Below are 14,971 nucleotides of genomic sequence, written 5' to 3' on the forward strand. Positions count from 1 at the left end.
CTCTATAAATCAATCTAAATAGAATTCTCAGTAAATGTTATCTGTCATCTTTGTGCTGTTTACAGAAAGTGGGTGGCTTGGGATAAGATAGCACAGTTTGCTAAGAACATTTACAGGCAAAAACAGAACAAATGCATCCAAACACTTATTGAATAAAAAATGTGCAATATCCTACAGGACACGTGTCACTAAATAGCCACATGAATTAAAAAGTATGAAAGACCAAGAATTAGGTTTGTCAGAAAACTACCACTGGCCAGGTGGGTTTTTAAGTGGGTTGTAGAAGTATTCCAAGTTGTTGATAGCAATGTAGGAGTCATTTAAGTAAAATCCCTGGAAAGGAGCAGTGTCTGTTTTGGGGAAGCTTTGGCTTTTTTTTAAATAGAAATTCTCTCTTGGGATGAGTATGTAGACTAACAGTTGCTGCCCATTTCTAATTAGCTTTGAGAAAGTGGCCCTTGGCCACTGTAACATCTGTTGTAGGCGCAACTGCACAGCTGTCAGAAAGGGAACACCACAGTTTTCTGACCCTGGGATAATGAACAAATGCCAATATAATTCCAAGTCAAGATAGTGTGCAACCTTGGAGGGAGCAGTATTCACATATGTCAGGTACCATTATCTTTCTAGCTGATGCTTGGTAAGTTATAGAACCATACAGCATGGAAACAGACCTTCAGTCCAACCAATCTATGTTGACCACAATCCCATACAAGATTCATCCCACTGGCCTGCCCTTAGCTCATATCATTCCAAACAATTCTTATTCATGAACTTACCATATTTCTTTTAAATATTGTAACTGTACCTGTATCCACCACTTCCTCTGGAGGTTCATTCCACACTTGAACTGCGTAAAAATGTCGCCACTCATATTTTCGTAAATCTTTCTTCTCCCACCTTGAGAATACACCCCGTTGCCTTGAAATCCCTCACCTAGGGAAAAGACATCTGCCATTCGCATTCTCCATACCTCTCAGGATTTTATAAACTTCGATAAAGTCAGCCCTCAACCTCCCATGCTCCAGTGAAAGAAAGTCCCAGCCTCCTCCAAACCCTCTTTTCTGGCAACATACTGGTAAATCTTTCCTGTAACAGTGTCCAGAACTGCACACAGTACTCCAGAAACGGCCTCAATGTCCAGTACAACCTCAACATGACATCCTAACTTCTATACTCAAAGGTCTGAGCAATGTAGGCAAGTTGTGGAACTACATTTTATGTATGGCACCCATCGCTGTCACTGTGCATCAGTGGAGGATAAAAACAACTGTTTGAAGTGGGCAACTCAATTTTGAATGATCTCCAGCTTGAGCATTGTTGAGGTGACACTTTACACAGTATTCTATCATGCTCCTGAACTGTGCATTGAAGATGCTGGACAGGCTTTGGGGACTCATCACAATTGCTATTTTTGAGAGGTGTTCATAGCCTCTGTTAGTGGGCAGTGTGTTTAACCTACAAAGATGGTATGGATTAAAGAAATTTGAAGGTAACAAAGTCGATCTGGACTACAAACAGTCCTCATTTTTCATTCAAAATATTTTTTGGTAACTTGGGAAGGCTGAAAATAAAATTCACATTCAATTTACATTTAATTAAAAAGTTCTGAAAATTCATGACATCTAGGATTGGGTGTGATACATCCTTCCTTGCCACTTATAGACCAGGTTTTGTAACATTAACAGCAGGCAAGGTCTTGTGATGTATAAAATAGGACAAGGAGTAGGGAAGAGAAAGAAAGGAAACACGTGTTGGTAAATGGTTTCTTTCCTAGAGGTCCAAGGATCATTTGAAGGGGTACTGGCAAACTATATAAAAATGATTCGGACATTAGAATAGCACAAAATTTACCATGAATACTAACCTTGAGTGAAAAACAAGGGTGAAACAAATTCATCGACATAATGGGCAGACTGAAAATAGAATTTAATATGACAAAGTGCCCAATTTTGGTAGGAAGGATATGGAAAGACAAATTAGACTGAATGGAGCATGTCTAAAGAGGAACCTGACATTGTAAGTGCACAGATCTTTGAGGCAACAAGATATTTTGACAGAATGGTCAGCAAAGCATATGGGATCTTAGGTTTCATAGCCAGACAAATAGAATACAAAACCAGGGAAGTCATGGTATACATTTTTAAAGCACTAGTTATTCCAGAATATTGCATTGAGATTTGGACACCACACTTTGGAAAGGTGATAAGCATACTTGATAGAGTGCAGAGCTGATTGACCGTAATATCCCCAACAATTAAGGACTTGAGCTACAAGATTAGACTGGAAGGTGGTCATCTCGGAGCCAAGGAAATGAAGGTATACAATCTTGTCAGGTTTGGATATAAAAATGTATTTCTTTGCCCATTAATATTGATGACATTAGTGCTTTTGAGAGCAGGGGAACAGAGAAGGCACACTTTTAATGTTTTGGGCAAGAGGTAAGCACTGAGTGAGAGAGAAAACTCTAATGGAGCAAACAATATAGGGGACCCAGATTTATGAATATCTGACTTATGAATACTCATTCCAAATACGATCCCTCACATGGTTTTAATTTTTAAAAGACCCAACATAAATATTTCCTGTATGTACAAATTACTGCTTTCCATAACCCCACGTTGAGCTCCAACTTGCATAAAAGATCAACTTCCAAACAAACTCCAGAACAAACCCCTGTGCAACCCATGGCCTGCCTGTAACCAGGAATTTACAGGCCACAAAAAGTGATTAAGTGGAGAGGAGCGGGGATGGAGAATACTACTAACTGGATTGCTCCAGAGAGCTCGCATAAAGTTGATGGGCCAATTAACTCTCTCTTTGGCATAAATGGCTGATCCTATTTCAGAAAGTCAGTAAAGTTGCCACAATTCCAGAGAACCACCAGGCTGCTCTCATTAAAGAGATGACTTGAGAGTGGTTTAACCTGAAGGTCACCACACCTCAAACAAGGACAAGGTTGAGAAGGCAGGGCCTTCGTGATAACCTCAGCTAGTGCAGGAAACAAGCTGGTGCAGTTTATATTCCAACGAGCATCCAGTTAAGTGAGCTAACCCAGCTAACCATCCACCAACTGGTAGAAGAAAACAAAAAACATTGAAGAGATGTTGCCAAGGTTTTTCATTTTATACTCAAATGTAAGAATGTCAAATTTCAAACAATTACATTTATAACTCCAAGAGAAAAGAGTGCCAACTATCTTGAGTTCCCCATGGCAATACCTTGGTGTAAAGCAACAGGAACTACAGGTTACCTCATGTCACCCAGTAACGAAAGGTGCAAAGCTTGAACGTATTTCTTCTGTTGCAGAAAAGTGGCCCCACATATAAAATCATGGCACTTCGAGCATGTTCAAGCTTTGCACCACTTCTCCTTTAATTACCTGGGAGCTAAAGTTCTTGGCTACTTCTTTCATGGCCAGAACCAAGTTCCCAAACAATCAGCACCCTAGTCTCCTAACAGTATAAACTACTATAATAGCATTAAGTTTAGCATCCTTGCATTTATCCTGATGAATGGAAGATGAAAAGTTTTCTCAGTACATTTCTCATTTCAATACAACTTTTTGCTTAAATAAATCTGGATTAGCATGGTCGCCATCATACACTAAACTATTCAGATTTACAATAGCAGATTATAGAAAATTAATCTAACCTGAATATTGTGCCAAAGTATACAGAATTACAGAGCAAAGGTGCACAAGCTTTCATTGAGAATTTTTGTGCCCAGATTCAGTTACTGTCCAATGATGAACAGAACTAGAAGGTTGTGGGCAGCACGGTGGCACAGTGGTTAGCACTGCTGCCTCACAGCGTCAGAGACCTGGGTTCAATTCCCGACTTAGGCGACTGTGTGGAGTTTGCCCATTCTCCCCGTGTCTGCGTGGGTTTCCTCCGGGTGCTCCAGTTTCCTCCCACAGTCCAAGTGAATTGGTCATGCTAAATTGCCCGTAATGTTAGGTAAAAGGGGTAAATGTAGGGGAGCGGGTGGGTTCCACTTTGGCGGGTCGATGCGGACTTGTTCGGCCGAAGAGCCTGTTTCCACACTGTAAGTAATCTAATCTAAACGTGGGAGCCATGTTCTCAATGAATTATACGTGGAGTTCTTGCAGTCTCAGAACATCCATATTCAAAAGCTTTTGAGAAATACTTCTCAATCAGTTGCTGGGTTGTGTTTGGGTCAAGTGACCCTCCTTCAGTCACTGGAATAGAAATGGTAACTCTGGAGAAACTTAGCAGGTCTGGCAGCATCTGTGGACAGAAAGCAATGTTCTTGTTTCATGTTTCCAACATGCAATTCTTGGTTTCATTTGGCAGCCAATATACTGGTTGACTGTATAATTAGCAACCAAGATGTGTTTCCCATTGAGGGAGATTTCAAAGAATTCTTTCAGGATAATCTTGGAAGTATAATTCTTGGTTTAGTTTGGATTTTATTCGGCTTGGACTTGTTGAACCCAACACTTTGTTTTTGTGCTGTATGACTAAGTTTGAGCATGTTAAACCGTCAGTACGCTGGTGAAGAGACAGATGCAGGTTCTAATTCTCCTCTGCTCAGGAGCTTGTAACACTGCTGAGATACTTGGACCAAAACTAAATTCTTGGGCTTCATGCACAATTTTTTTGAAAACATTGTTTGTATAAAAAAAACTTGTTATTGTGGAGCTCACTCATAAGCAAATAGCTATGCAAAAGAGTAGAAACATTCATCCCATGTCCAAACATAAAAGGTAATGAAAACACAGCTCTTATAATTCTTACAGCCTTTTAATTCTCTGTACAACAATGTTGTATCGCTATATTGAAAAATTAAATATTAAAAGCAGCGTGTCCACATATCTGTTGTACGTTTGGTATCACAGTTGCTTGGAGATCTTCAGATTTCAGGGGTCTTCATTCAAGCTTACTTTGCTCTTGTGGCTCATTCAAGATGCTAGCAAGTGCACTTGCTCATGACAGGTTACTACTTTGGAAATAAAGTCCCCGTGGAACAGTGCAACTTGCATTGCAATGTAAGATGATCAAATTTCCAAAATATACAGATGAATGTCATGATTCCGCTATCTGACTGTACAAAATTATTCAGCAGCAAGTGGAAGCACTTTTTTCCTCTATTTGCCACTTCCACTCTTGAATATTTGTTTGATCTATTTTTGGTTCACATCGCACCTATGTTATGCATTCTGGATTTCGTCATCAATCCAAGGCTAAGAAAGTCACTAAATATTAAGTTTCAAATTGCACAGCTTCCATCAGAACCTTTCATCTGGAACATGCCCAATTTAAAACTGCTACACTGACAATAACAATATTCCCACCCTAGGATTCTGAAGTGTGCAGAGTTAACAAACCACAGCAATAAATAGAAATGAACTTTGAAATAGATGGGTGGGGGTAAAAGGGTTTTGCATTCCAATTCTCAGAACAGCACCAAGTGAGTGAATGGAAAGTTCTCTCACAACGTTATGCACTTCCTCACAATCCAATTGGATTACAGAAAATCCAAAGATATGCAGGTTAGGTGAACTGGCTATGCTAAATTGCCAGAGTGTTCAGGGATATGTAGGTTGGGTGTATAATCAGAGATGTGTAGAATAAAAGGGCAGGGGGATGGGTCTGGGTGGGTTAACTCTTCAAAGGGTCAGTGTGGACTTGGTGGGCCAAATGGCCTGTTTACACACTATAGGGATTCTAAGTATTCATTAAATCCTTTCTGGGAAAGATTTTATGCTAAAAACTGGTTTTCTAATATTAACGTGTTTCAGAACTTGAATAGTGCTGGAGTTTTGGACATCAACACCTTGTCGAGAAATGCAGGACTAGCAAGTCATCAATTTGACTGAATGTAATTGCAGTGCAGACAATTAAGAAATTCATTTGCATTTGAATACATCAAGCTAGATACTGATATAGGCAGACATTCCAGTTTTAACAGTCATTTTATTGCACGCGTACAAGAGAGCTCCTTTTGGTAGAAGTTACATACAAGTGAATTTCAACTTGGACTATAAATACTACTTATATATACAGTTTTCAAACAATATTTTTTATGCATATTCTTATCTTAAAGTGAATTTGCAGGCATAGGCTGACTGCATTGAGATTCCCCAAATGTTAATGTACTGCATTAGATCTTCAGTGCTTATTCTTTCCCTCTCAATTTACATAATATAAAAACACTGGAAAGCAGGCCATTTTACAGCATATTACATATCAGACTCAGTAGTCAAAGGACTAGTTTACTACGTGACTACCTCAAACTCCTACTTTATACCCTTCCACTCCCACCCACCAAAAGACAACTTTGATTTATTTACCCCCAATCATTGCTTGTGTGCCTCTATGAACAAATACCTCCTGCATTAGTTGAAAGAAGGAAGAAAGTAGAGAGGCCAGGTCCAACATTAGTACACACAGAAGGTGCTTAGCTGGTAGGCAATAGACAAGACTGGACAGATATCTCAAAAGAAATGTTACTTTGTTCCCGACCTTGAAGGGACAATGTACACATCACCCTCCAGGCTCCACTCAATTCTGAATGCCGCTGCTTACTTTATTGTGCAGTGCAAGTAAGTCACAAGACGACGTAGCACATAACTTGGAGCAACTTTCAGCGAGTGTTATTTTTTGTGCGTGTGTGTACTCAAGAGCAATGTATACTCTTCAATAAAAAGGTTAGTCCAGTGAACCAGACTGTTTATCAAGTGTTAAAAACAAACTATTCAGCAGTTAGTAGATTTGTACTGTAACGTTTATTAAAATAAATGCCAGGGTTAATAGAAACAGCAAACACCATGAAATAAAATGCAAGCATGTAAAAACATTTGTAACAAGAAACTTATTAATTGGATAATGAGTTAACAAGTCAGAAAAGGCAACACTCCCAATGATAGATGATTACAATGAATCTGCAATAGTTTCTGGCTATCAAAACCACAGGGGCCTCAAATTGGGAACAAAAAATTGTATATGGTATATAATATACATACAAAATGAAGATAGAAAAATACATTATAAACTTGTAACAATGGTGGTAATTACAATACTATACATGTGTGTAGGCAATATGTTGAATATTGTACACAGCATATGTAATTGCTTTGCATTCAACCAACCATCACGTAACAGCAGTGTCTTTGAACTATACTCCATAATGTAACTGAGGGAATACATAATACTGTTAAGAAAACTTTCAATGTTTTGGTTACAAAAAAATAACACTGACTAAACAGAGTTTACATTTGTTATATAAACTCAATGAAAGCTGACAAAAATTAAAACATTGAAGGGCAGCAAGTAACAAACACATTGGAGATGGTTGCAAATTTGTTCTTATGCGTTTTGTTCTGAAGTCAAACACTGCAGCATTTTAGTTTAATGATAATAGCTGGTTTGTTGGCTTTTTAATTAATTAGGCAAAACTAAGCCAAGGTGGCCTTCATTTTGTAAGTGGCTAATAGAAAACATTTGTTTAAATGTTTACTCAAAAAAAGGCTACGACTATGAAAAAAATGGCACAGAGAAAAATTGAAGGTATAAACTTAGGAAGACAAATGGCACAAATTACAAACTAGTTGAGAAACTATTTCACACTTGTTGCATAGAATCAATGAACTAAATTCTTCAGACAGGCCTAAACTTGAGTAGCTTCACACAACTGTCCTCATACTGTTCTATCAGGTTTTGATTTTTTTTGCCAATAAAGACTGCTTCCCTCCTCTCCAATGATGGACTGGCATGCATCATACTTAGGTCAAACAATGTTAGACACTTACAAATTGACCAGGCAGATATAAGGCACTATTTTGCTTTCTTTATGCTCCTCTCTTCTCATCCACAACCCTGCAAAACACTAGATACACTGTTTTGGTCTTCAGTTTTGTTTACAACCATCCAGTATCACTTCCATTACTTTTTTAAAAATTTTTTTGTATTTTGTTACTGCAAGTAAGTATAAAAAGCTAAATTGTCAAAAATATATATTTCTTCACCAGCACCCTGTAAAAGTATCTAGTTTTCCTCTGTGGTTTAAATGCACTGTACTTATCTACACTTTAATAACATGTATATAGCAAATAGAATAGGCAAGCATGGCTTTCACATCCTTCTTAAAGAAGTGTCTATTTATGGAGAGAATTAGAAACAGTTTTTTTGCATCCAGAAACATGACACATTATGAATGCACCTCAGTGTCAAGGTATATGTGAACATTAAAAATGTTATTGGCTGCACTGAAAATCAAGCTGAGCTCAAAATACAAGACTAATACATTGGATAAACGTAGGAAGCTCAAACTAAACAAGGACAGAAAATAAGTTGGGGAAAACTTTGTCAGGCAGCTTTCATCTAACATGCACAATAGTAATTGCAGATGTTAGGCGCTTGAACAATGAAAGAAGTACTCAGACCCCAGCTGCTATTTTTGAAATTTTTGACACTGTGGATTGTCCCTGTGGGCTGGTGGCACTGGCAGTAGACGTCTGGGTTTAGACAGTCAAATTTAAATGTAGAACAATTTTGAACACGAATGCTCTTGGGGGAAAACAGGGTACGGTTTAACAGAAACTTTACTGATCAAGCAGAACATCATAGTGGAGTACTTCACACCAGATTATATTACCAATTGGGCAAAAGACAGAGGTTGTAAGGCTACGAAGTAAAACAAATCTGAACAGGAGAAACTATCCCTTTAAAAAAATATTGATTGATCCAAGGAGTTGAATTCATTGATAATCTTATTCATTATGCTTTTCTCAACAGCATCAATAACCTAGAAACTTTGTTTAGCTGTTTACAAGACTAAACAGCATCTTAATTCTGGTGAGATTCAAAAAATTGTCAGAAGTGGCCTTAGAAAAGTGTTTGGCAAAAAACAAAGGTTCTGTACATGAGATATTTTAAATCTTTGTCCTTAATTGTAGAGGTCAATATTTTGTACTGTCAGTATCGAACTCTCTCCCAATATACCTGACTCAAGGTCCATCCATAATGAATCACAAATGCGTTCAAAGACTTTGTAACTACAACAAATTACATCAAATGTCCATCACATTTGTCCGTGGCAACTGCCTGTACAGCGCTCAATCCCCTGCCAGTGCTGTTAAGAGACCTTTCTTACCATTCTTTAGGGAGAATCTTTAAGAGATGATCACTGAGAAACAGTGGTGAGGGATGAACTGGACTTATTGCTTTAGTATTATTCAGTGCAGGTTCTGGTACCACACATTCACCCAACCAGAAAAGCTGTGGCTGGAGCTTTAATTTTTTTTTAAATATATAAACGCAGTTAGGTAACGAGACGAACAGACAGTGCCTCAGCTCGCTGCATTGAAGACAGGCAAGCATAGGCGATAACCAGTTAACTGATCAGCAGGCAGGCATGGTCAGGTCATCATTGGGTGAAGAGTTCAGAGGTCAAAGGTCATGGGTTAGTTGCCTGTGGCAGCTGGGTAGTTAGGAACATAAGAAAACAAAAAGATAGAAAAAGATATTAGTGTCAGCTAGTGAAGACTGATGACATGAAAACTAACCATATAACTAATAAAACTATTTTTTATTGGCAAAGATCTGAAATGTAGTCAATCATGAGTAAAAGTATCATGATTTGAACATGAAAACAAACTTCTAAGTAATAGAAATACATTTAAGACTAATTAATGGTTAGTAGCAGTCATAATATAAAGTTCAAGGCTGGAAGAATTTTTGCATAAAGAACATCTACCCAAAGTCAAACAAATTTAGAGCAGTGGTCCATTAACTACAGTCCTAGTTCTCAAGAAAGAGCAAATAATTAAAGTACATGAATAAGTTTTAAACTGACAGAATACACAACAAATTGGGCCCTCTTTTGTTTTTAGACAGATCATGCCCTTTTATTTCGGACCTTGCACGAAGGTTCTTTCTTCTGCCACCACAATGTACTGCTGCCACATCCTTGCCCAGGACACCAAGTAGTTCTGTCCCAGTTTCAAAATAACTGGGAAGGCTCCAAGTGGAATAACAGGAGGCTCAAAAACCACTGCCTCTTTTTTTGAGGCACCACAAGTTGAAGGATCAAAATATCCAACAACTGTGCTTTAGCTTTTGTGCTCATTCCACAGATAACAGAATCCTGTTAAATTTCAGTCTTGCTCACAAGCATGTGACAGCTTTCATATGGTGGAACACAGTATTTCAGACCAAAACCATAACAAATTCACGTGTTTTGTTTTTGGTTAAAAACTAGAAGCCTGTAACTTTACATACTGGGTACTGTTGAGATGGTGATCCTTTGGTCTCGTACAATTTGAATTGTGGTCCTGCCAGATTTTTGTAGGGTCCAGGACCCAGGACCATTGGATTCATCCAGCCCTGAAGGTCTATAAAAAAAAAATTGTGGGAAAGAGACAGCAAAAGAATTCAAAACGTTTGTCCAAAGATGGTTGCGTTGACTGCTATTAAACATTAGTATTTAACAACAGCAAAAAAAAGCAAGGCTAAAAAAGGTACTTTTGCCATAGGTCCAAGTTTACATTTAAAGCTCAAGGAAACTATTTTGCTTCCAAAGATTTATTTCAAATTACACAACATTAAAAAGCATTGCGCCACATTGAATGAACATGTAAAAATCTGTTAACCGACTACTTCACAGATCGTTTAGGAGCCAAATATAAATGGGCATCTGAAATGGAATACTTGGGAGAAAAAAACAAAACTGGGACATGTGCTTCAAATAACTGCTTGCAGTTTCAATTCATATTGCAAATAAAAAGTTCAGACAAATCAACATCATTCACCTTAAAGCTCAGAGTACAATTAAATCAAAATTTATAACATTGCACATATTTAATGAAGTTATTCTATAAACAAACCACATTTTGGAACCAGTGGGGAGGAAGAGGAGAGGCTACAGCAGGTACATATTGTACAATATATACATAATACTTTGGATTGTGGGAAAGGTGGAACCAAAAATGTACATTCAAATAATTTCAACACCTCTTCTGCCCACAAGCACAAACTTTGGAAGCATTCTAGCTAGTGCTACCTGGAGCAGGTTAACCTTCAATTTCAAATGGAACATTAAAAGCACTATTTTAAATATAATGAAATGCCACAAGAAAGTAAAATCGTAGAACAAAAAAATTCAAACAACAGCAGTTACCAGGGCAAAAATTCCAACACAGGAAAGCTAGAACACTAATGTTTTATTAAGACTAAATCAGGAGCAAAACATTTGCAGAGAACAAAAAATAGAAATACAAGCTCAGTGCAAAATTGAACAGTCTTATCAGAGTAGGCATAACCCTCGAATATTTGCAGACCTATCACAAATCCTCAGGTACCAAGGTTAACTGTAAACATTTCGAATTTATGTAACAGAGGGTTGAATATCATCTGTTCAGGCTTTACTTATAAAGAATGATTCCAGCTGCAAGAGCTACTATTCTAACCTTAAACTAATGATGTAGTAACTAGACAAAAGGCTTTCTAGCTAGTGAAAAAGTTTTTGAAATATTTCAAATTTAATGCTTTTTAAATTATTGTACAAGCCCACACTACCGTCCTAGACTTAAATGCAACTAACCAATTTGGAACCAGCCATTATAATACTCCTGATTTATCAGATCTATATTGCTTTGCAAACATTAAAAAGGTAAGAATTGATCTAGGATGCTCGAAGCACTTATTAGATAAAAGATTGAGAGTGTGAGGACATTTTAGTAGCTTCATAACTTTGAGCTTCCGATTTAAAAACTCCAAAACTTCAGCAACTAGTCCTGTCTTATAAAAATGCATACAGTGTACTTTTATTCTATATGATTAATTTATTTTGCAAAGTCATGGATGGAGAGTGAATTTGCAACAACCAAGAATGGCTAGATTCAGTGCAAGTAAAACCAGTTTTCATTTTCCTGACTTCTCAATTACTGCGTGTATCATTCAGGAATGTAAAGAATTTGTTCTTTGATTTGTAGTGTCCTTTATTAATGACTGGAATAAAATCAGTTGGTCATTTCATGCTCCTCAATCCACTAACCCAAGTACTTCCTGTACTCAAAGTTACAGCTTTAATATTGATCAAAGTAAATGCCATTTTGGCAACAAGTCTAAACTAACCTCTGTCTGCGGTCACAACCCTTTGGTAAGGATGGACACGCGAATCATGCCTCCGAACTTTAGTTGCCATCGCACCTAGTTAAATTGTAACAAGTCCAAAAGAGAGTTAGAATATTTTTTCTAGAATAAAACTCAAAATTGGTGTAGTACACAATTCAACAACATACAATGACTTGAAAAATTATGCAAAAGTAAATTTAGGTAGTCTTGCCAGATATTATTGCTTTACTAACTGCTTATCTCTTAGTATTGTGCACTGGGGCTGTTAAAGAGACTCTTTCAGATACTGCAGTTAAGAGCTAAAGGTCAGGTGAGCATTTACACTCAATGAGAACAACTTGGCCAAAAGTAGTATATCTGAACATTTAGGGATGGAAATTGCTTGCTATCGGCATACAGACAACCTAAAAGGCGGCCCAAGTATCAATTGCATCAATTTTTCATCTAAATATTCAAATGTAGCCTCATGGTCAATGTTAGCTGTTTGGATTATCCCAGAGTGTAAAAACTGACAAAAACCTACAAGATTGCATTCACTTTTAATTGCAATTTATTAAGAGTGTGATAATACCTCATTTCTAGAATCAATAATTTCCTAACAATTGGCACTTAAGCTCTAAGCTTCTTCTTTCCTTCAATCCAATTTTTCTTGAAATTCAAAATCCTAAAACTGGACGTAAATCGATAGGATTACTGTAAACTGATTAAAATGAACCCTGTAGTCAAAAGTAGTAATTACAGGATTTTTCTCAATAGCATCAGGAAAAGTTCTTTCAAATCCTGAAGGGCATTTTTTTTTTGCCCAGAAAACTGCTTTGCTTTATGACTGCATTGCTTTATGACTGCATTGTTAAATACAAACTCAGTCATGTCTTTCTGTGCTAGGACTGATCTACATGTTACATATACATATAACTAGCATTAAGAAGGCAGGTTTCACCATAACCCTTTTAAACATGGATCCATTCCCAATTTCAACAACATAGAATGAGCTGTGTCTCTTTTCAAACCCTTAAGATTTCTGTGGACCTTGTAACAAGTTTTGTGTTGTTAGGTAAACAGCAGCACACAAGTTATCTACTTAATTATACTGTTGTGCTATATGGTTAAGTAAGTTAGCACCAGTAAATATTCAAGAAAAATTGTGGGCATCAGTTTACAAATGGAACTTAGTGCAGAAGAGAGATCTGGAACCACAGTAAAACCCATCAGCATCCATTGATAAGCAGTTAGTAAAAAAAAAAAATTTAAAAAAGTACAAAAATAAATGAGCCTTGCACCAAGCAGAGATTGAAACACTGCAGATTTGGATCACGAATGCCAGTTTGGCAAGTGTCAGTGTGTTACAAAGGTTGATCAGTGGTTAGTGTGCATGTGTGCTAGAAGATCAGATTCCAATACCTCTTGCTCTATCACAGATTAAAAAAAGAAATGTACTTGTCTAATTCAGAACATGTTTACAGTACCAACAGGAAAGGAGGTCAGGATCAGCATTTCCAGGTTTTACAGCAGAATTTCCTTTGAGACATTAATTAAAGCATTCTTTAAAGCTTCACCAAATCTGGATCCAATTCACAGGCATCAAGAAGTTCCACAACGTAATGATAAACCCATAAAGCCTTAGCTACAGCATTTATTTGCAAATTATAATTTCTCTTCAGTTAGCAGGTTATGGGTTAATTTACCAATGCTTACAGATTAATATTTTCACTGAGACCAAAGCACTAACCCACCATTACAGAAAAAGAAGCAATGTTTGGTAGATGAAGAAAGCTTGGGACCAGCTATGATTCCAGTAATCATCATCATCTGGCCTTCAATCACCAAGGTCAAGTCTTTCCGAACATTAATGCCATATTCATATGGGTCAAAGAACACCACAGATTTCAGAATTTCCTCAACTAATTTATGGTAAATCATGAACATTGTGTCCATTTATTCTTGAATTATCAGCACTTAAAAATGATGGACCTATAACTCCTGGAAAACTGGACAGAAATGTGCACAGACATTGAGGATTAAAAGAACAATGACAGTGTTATGTAATTTGCACTGGATTTAAACCCAGACAATAAACAGGAACAAACATTGTTCTAATCCACTATATCACCCAGTGCCTGACACTTTTCTTGCAATTTTCCATTCTGATGTTGAATTTTAACAGGCTCAAAGGATAAACAAAATGCTGATTTAGAGCAGTTTTCAGTAAATTTACTGGTTCATATCTAATTCTTAAAGTGGTGCAGGCACCTACAATTAAAAAAACTTTAAATTATTTTTCACTTTTGAAATCTAACAGTTTGTGGAAAAGCTGAAAGAAACCCCTTTAATTCTGGTACTTTTTGATTATCACCGTACATATGAGCTCCTTGCTTGTCCAAGTAGTTTGATAGGATATATGTGATATCACATTCTTCCAAATCAGGTCTTCAGTGTATCCATTTTTCAACAATCGCTACAAGTGAACATTTGTCTCAAAAAAGTGCTTTAGGTTGTTTAAACCACTGACCGTGTCCTTAAGTCTTAAGGTATATTGTATGATATGGTAAAGCCTGCCAAATACTGAACACCCTGTACCCAAAATAAGCATCGCTATACTGCTTGTGTTTCAATGTGCTTGGTCAGACTCTTCACTTCTTCTGAAGTTATTTTTCCTGAGGATTCAGACACATGTCCCATGCATTCTTAGCCTTTTGTTGGAAAAGCCATACCTAAGAACAAACAATTAGCAAGGTAAGACAATTAGACATCTTCATTTGAAAGAATCCATTGATATTGTACTACATACCCATTGCTTTCAGTCTTAAGAACTGCATAACAAACTTTATGAACTTGCAATGATTAAGCTTTTTACCAGCTTGAAAACCCCATGT

The 14,971-nt window shown here is 37.1% G+C and overlaps 1 protein-coding gene across 9 annotated transcripts in view; it reads right to left on the reverse strand.

Annotated features, from left to right (window-relative positions):
• Positions 1 to 5,919: 5,919 nt before the first annotated feature.
• qkia (QKI, KH domain containing, RNA binding a) overlaps positions 5,920 to 14,971 on the reverse strand; it is a 106,097-nt gene continuing 97,045 nt past the window's right edge. For 4 of the 9 annotated variants that reach the window (XM_060847589.1, XM_060847587.1, XM_060847590.1 and 1 more), the window contains exons 7-9: positions 12,099 to 12,173; positions 10,245 to 10,357; positions 5,920 to 9,444 (exon numbers count right to left, since the gene is read on the reverse strand). In XM_060847589.1, coding sequence (XP_060703572.1) covers positions 9,421 to 9,444; positions 10,245 to 10,357; positions 12,099 to 12,173 — 212 coding nt within the window. In that variant the 3' untranslated portion in view covers positions 5,920 to 9,420. Of the gene's footprint in view, positions 9,445 to 10,244; positions 10,358 to 11,168; positions 14,810 to 14,971 lie in introns of those variants that run through there. The other 5 variants (XM_060847593.1, XM_060847594.1, XM_060847591.1 and 2 more) reach the window with 4 other exon arrangements.

Source organism: Hemiscyllium ocellatum, chromosome 30 (assembly GCF_020745735.1).
Source record: "Hemiscyllium ocellatum isolate sHemOce1 chromosome 30, sHemOce1.pat.X.cur, whole genome shotgun sequence".
Lineage (NCBI taxonomy): Eukaryota > Metazoa > Chordata > Chondrichthyes > Orectolobiformes > Hemiscylliidae > Hemiscyllium > Hemiscyllium ocellatum.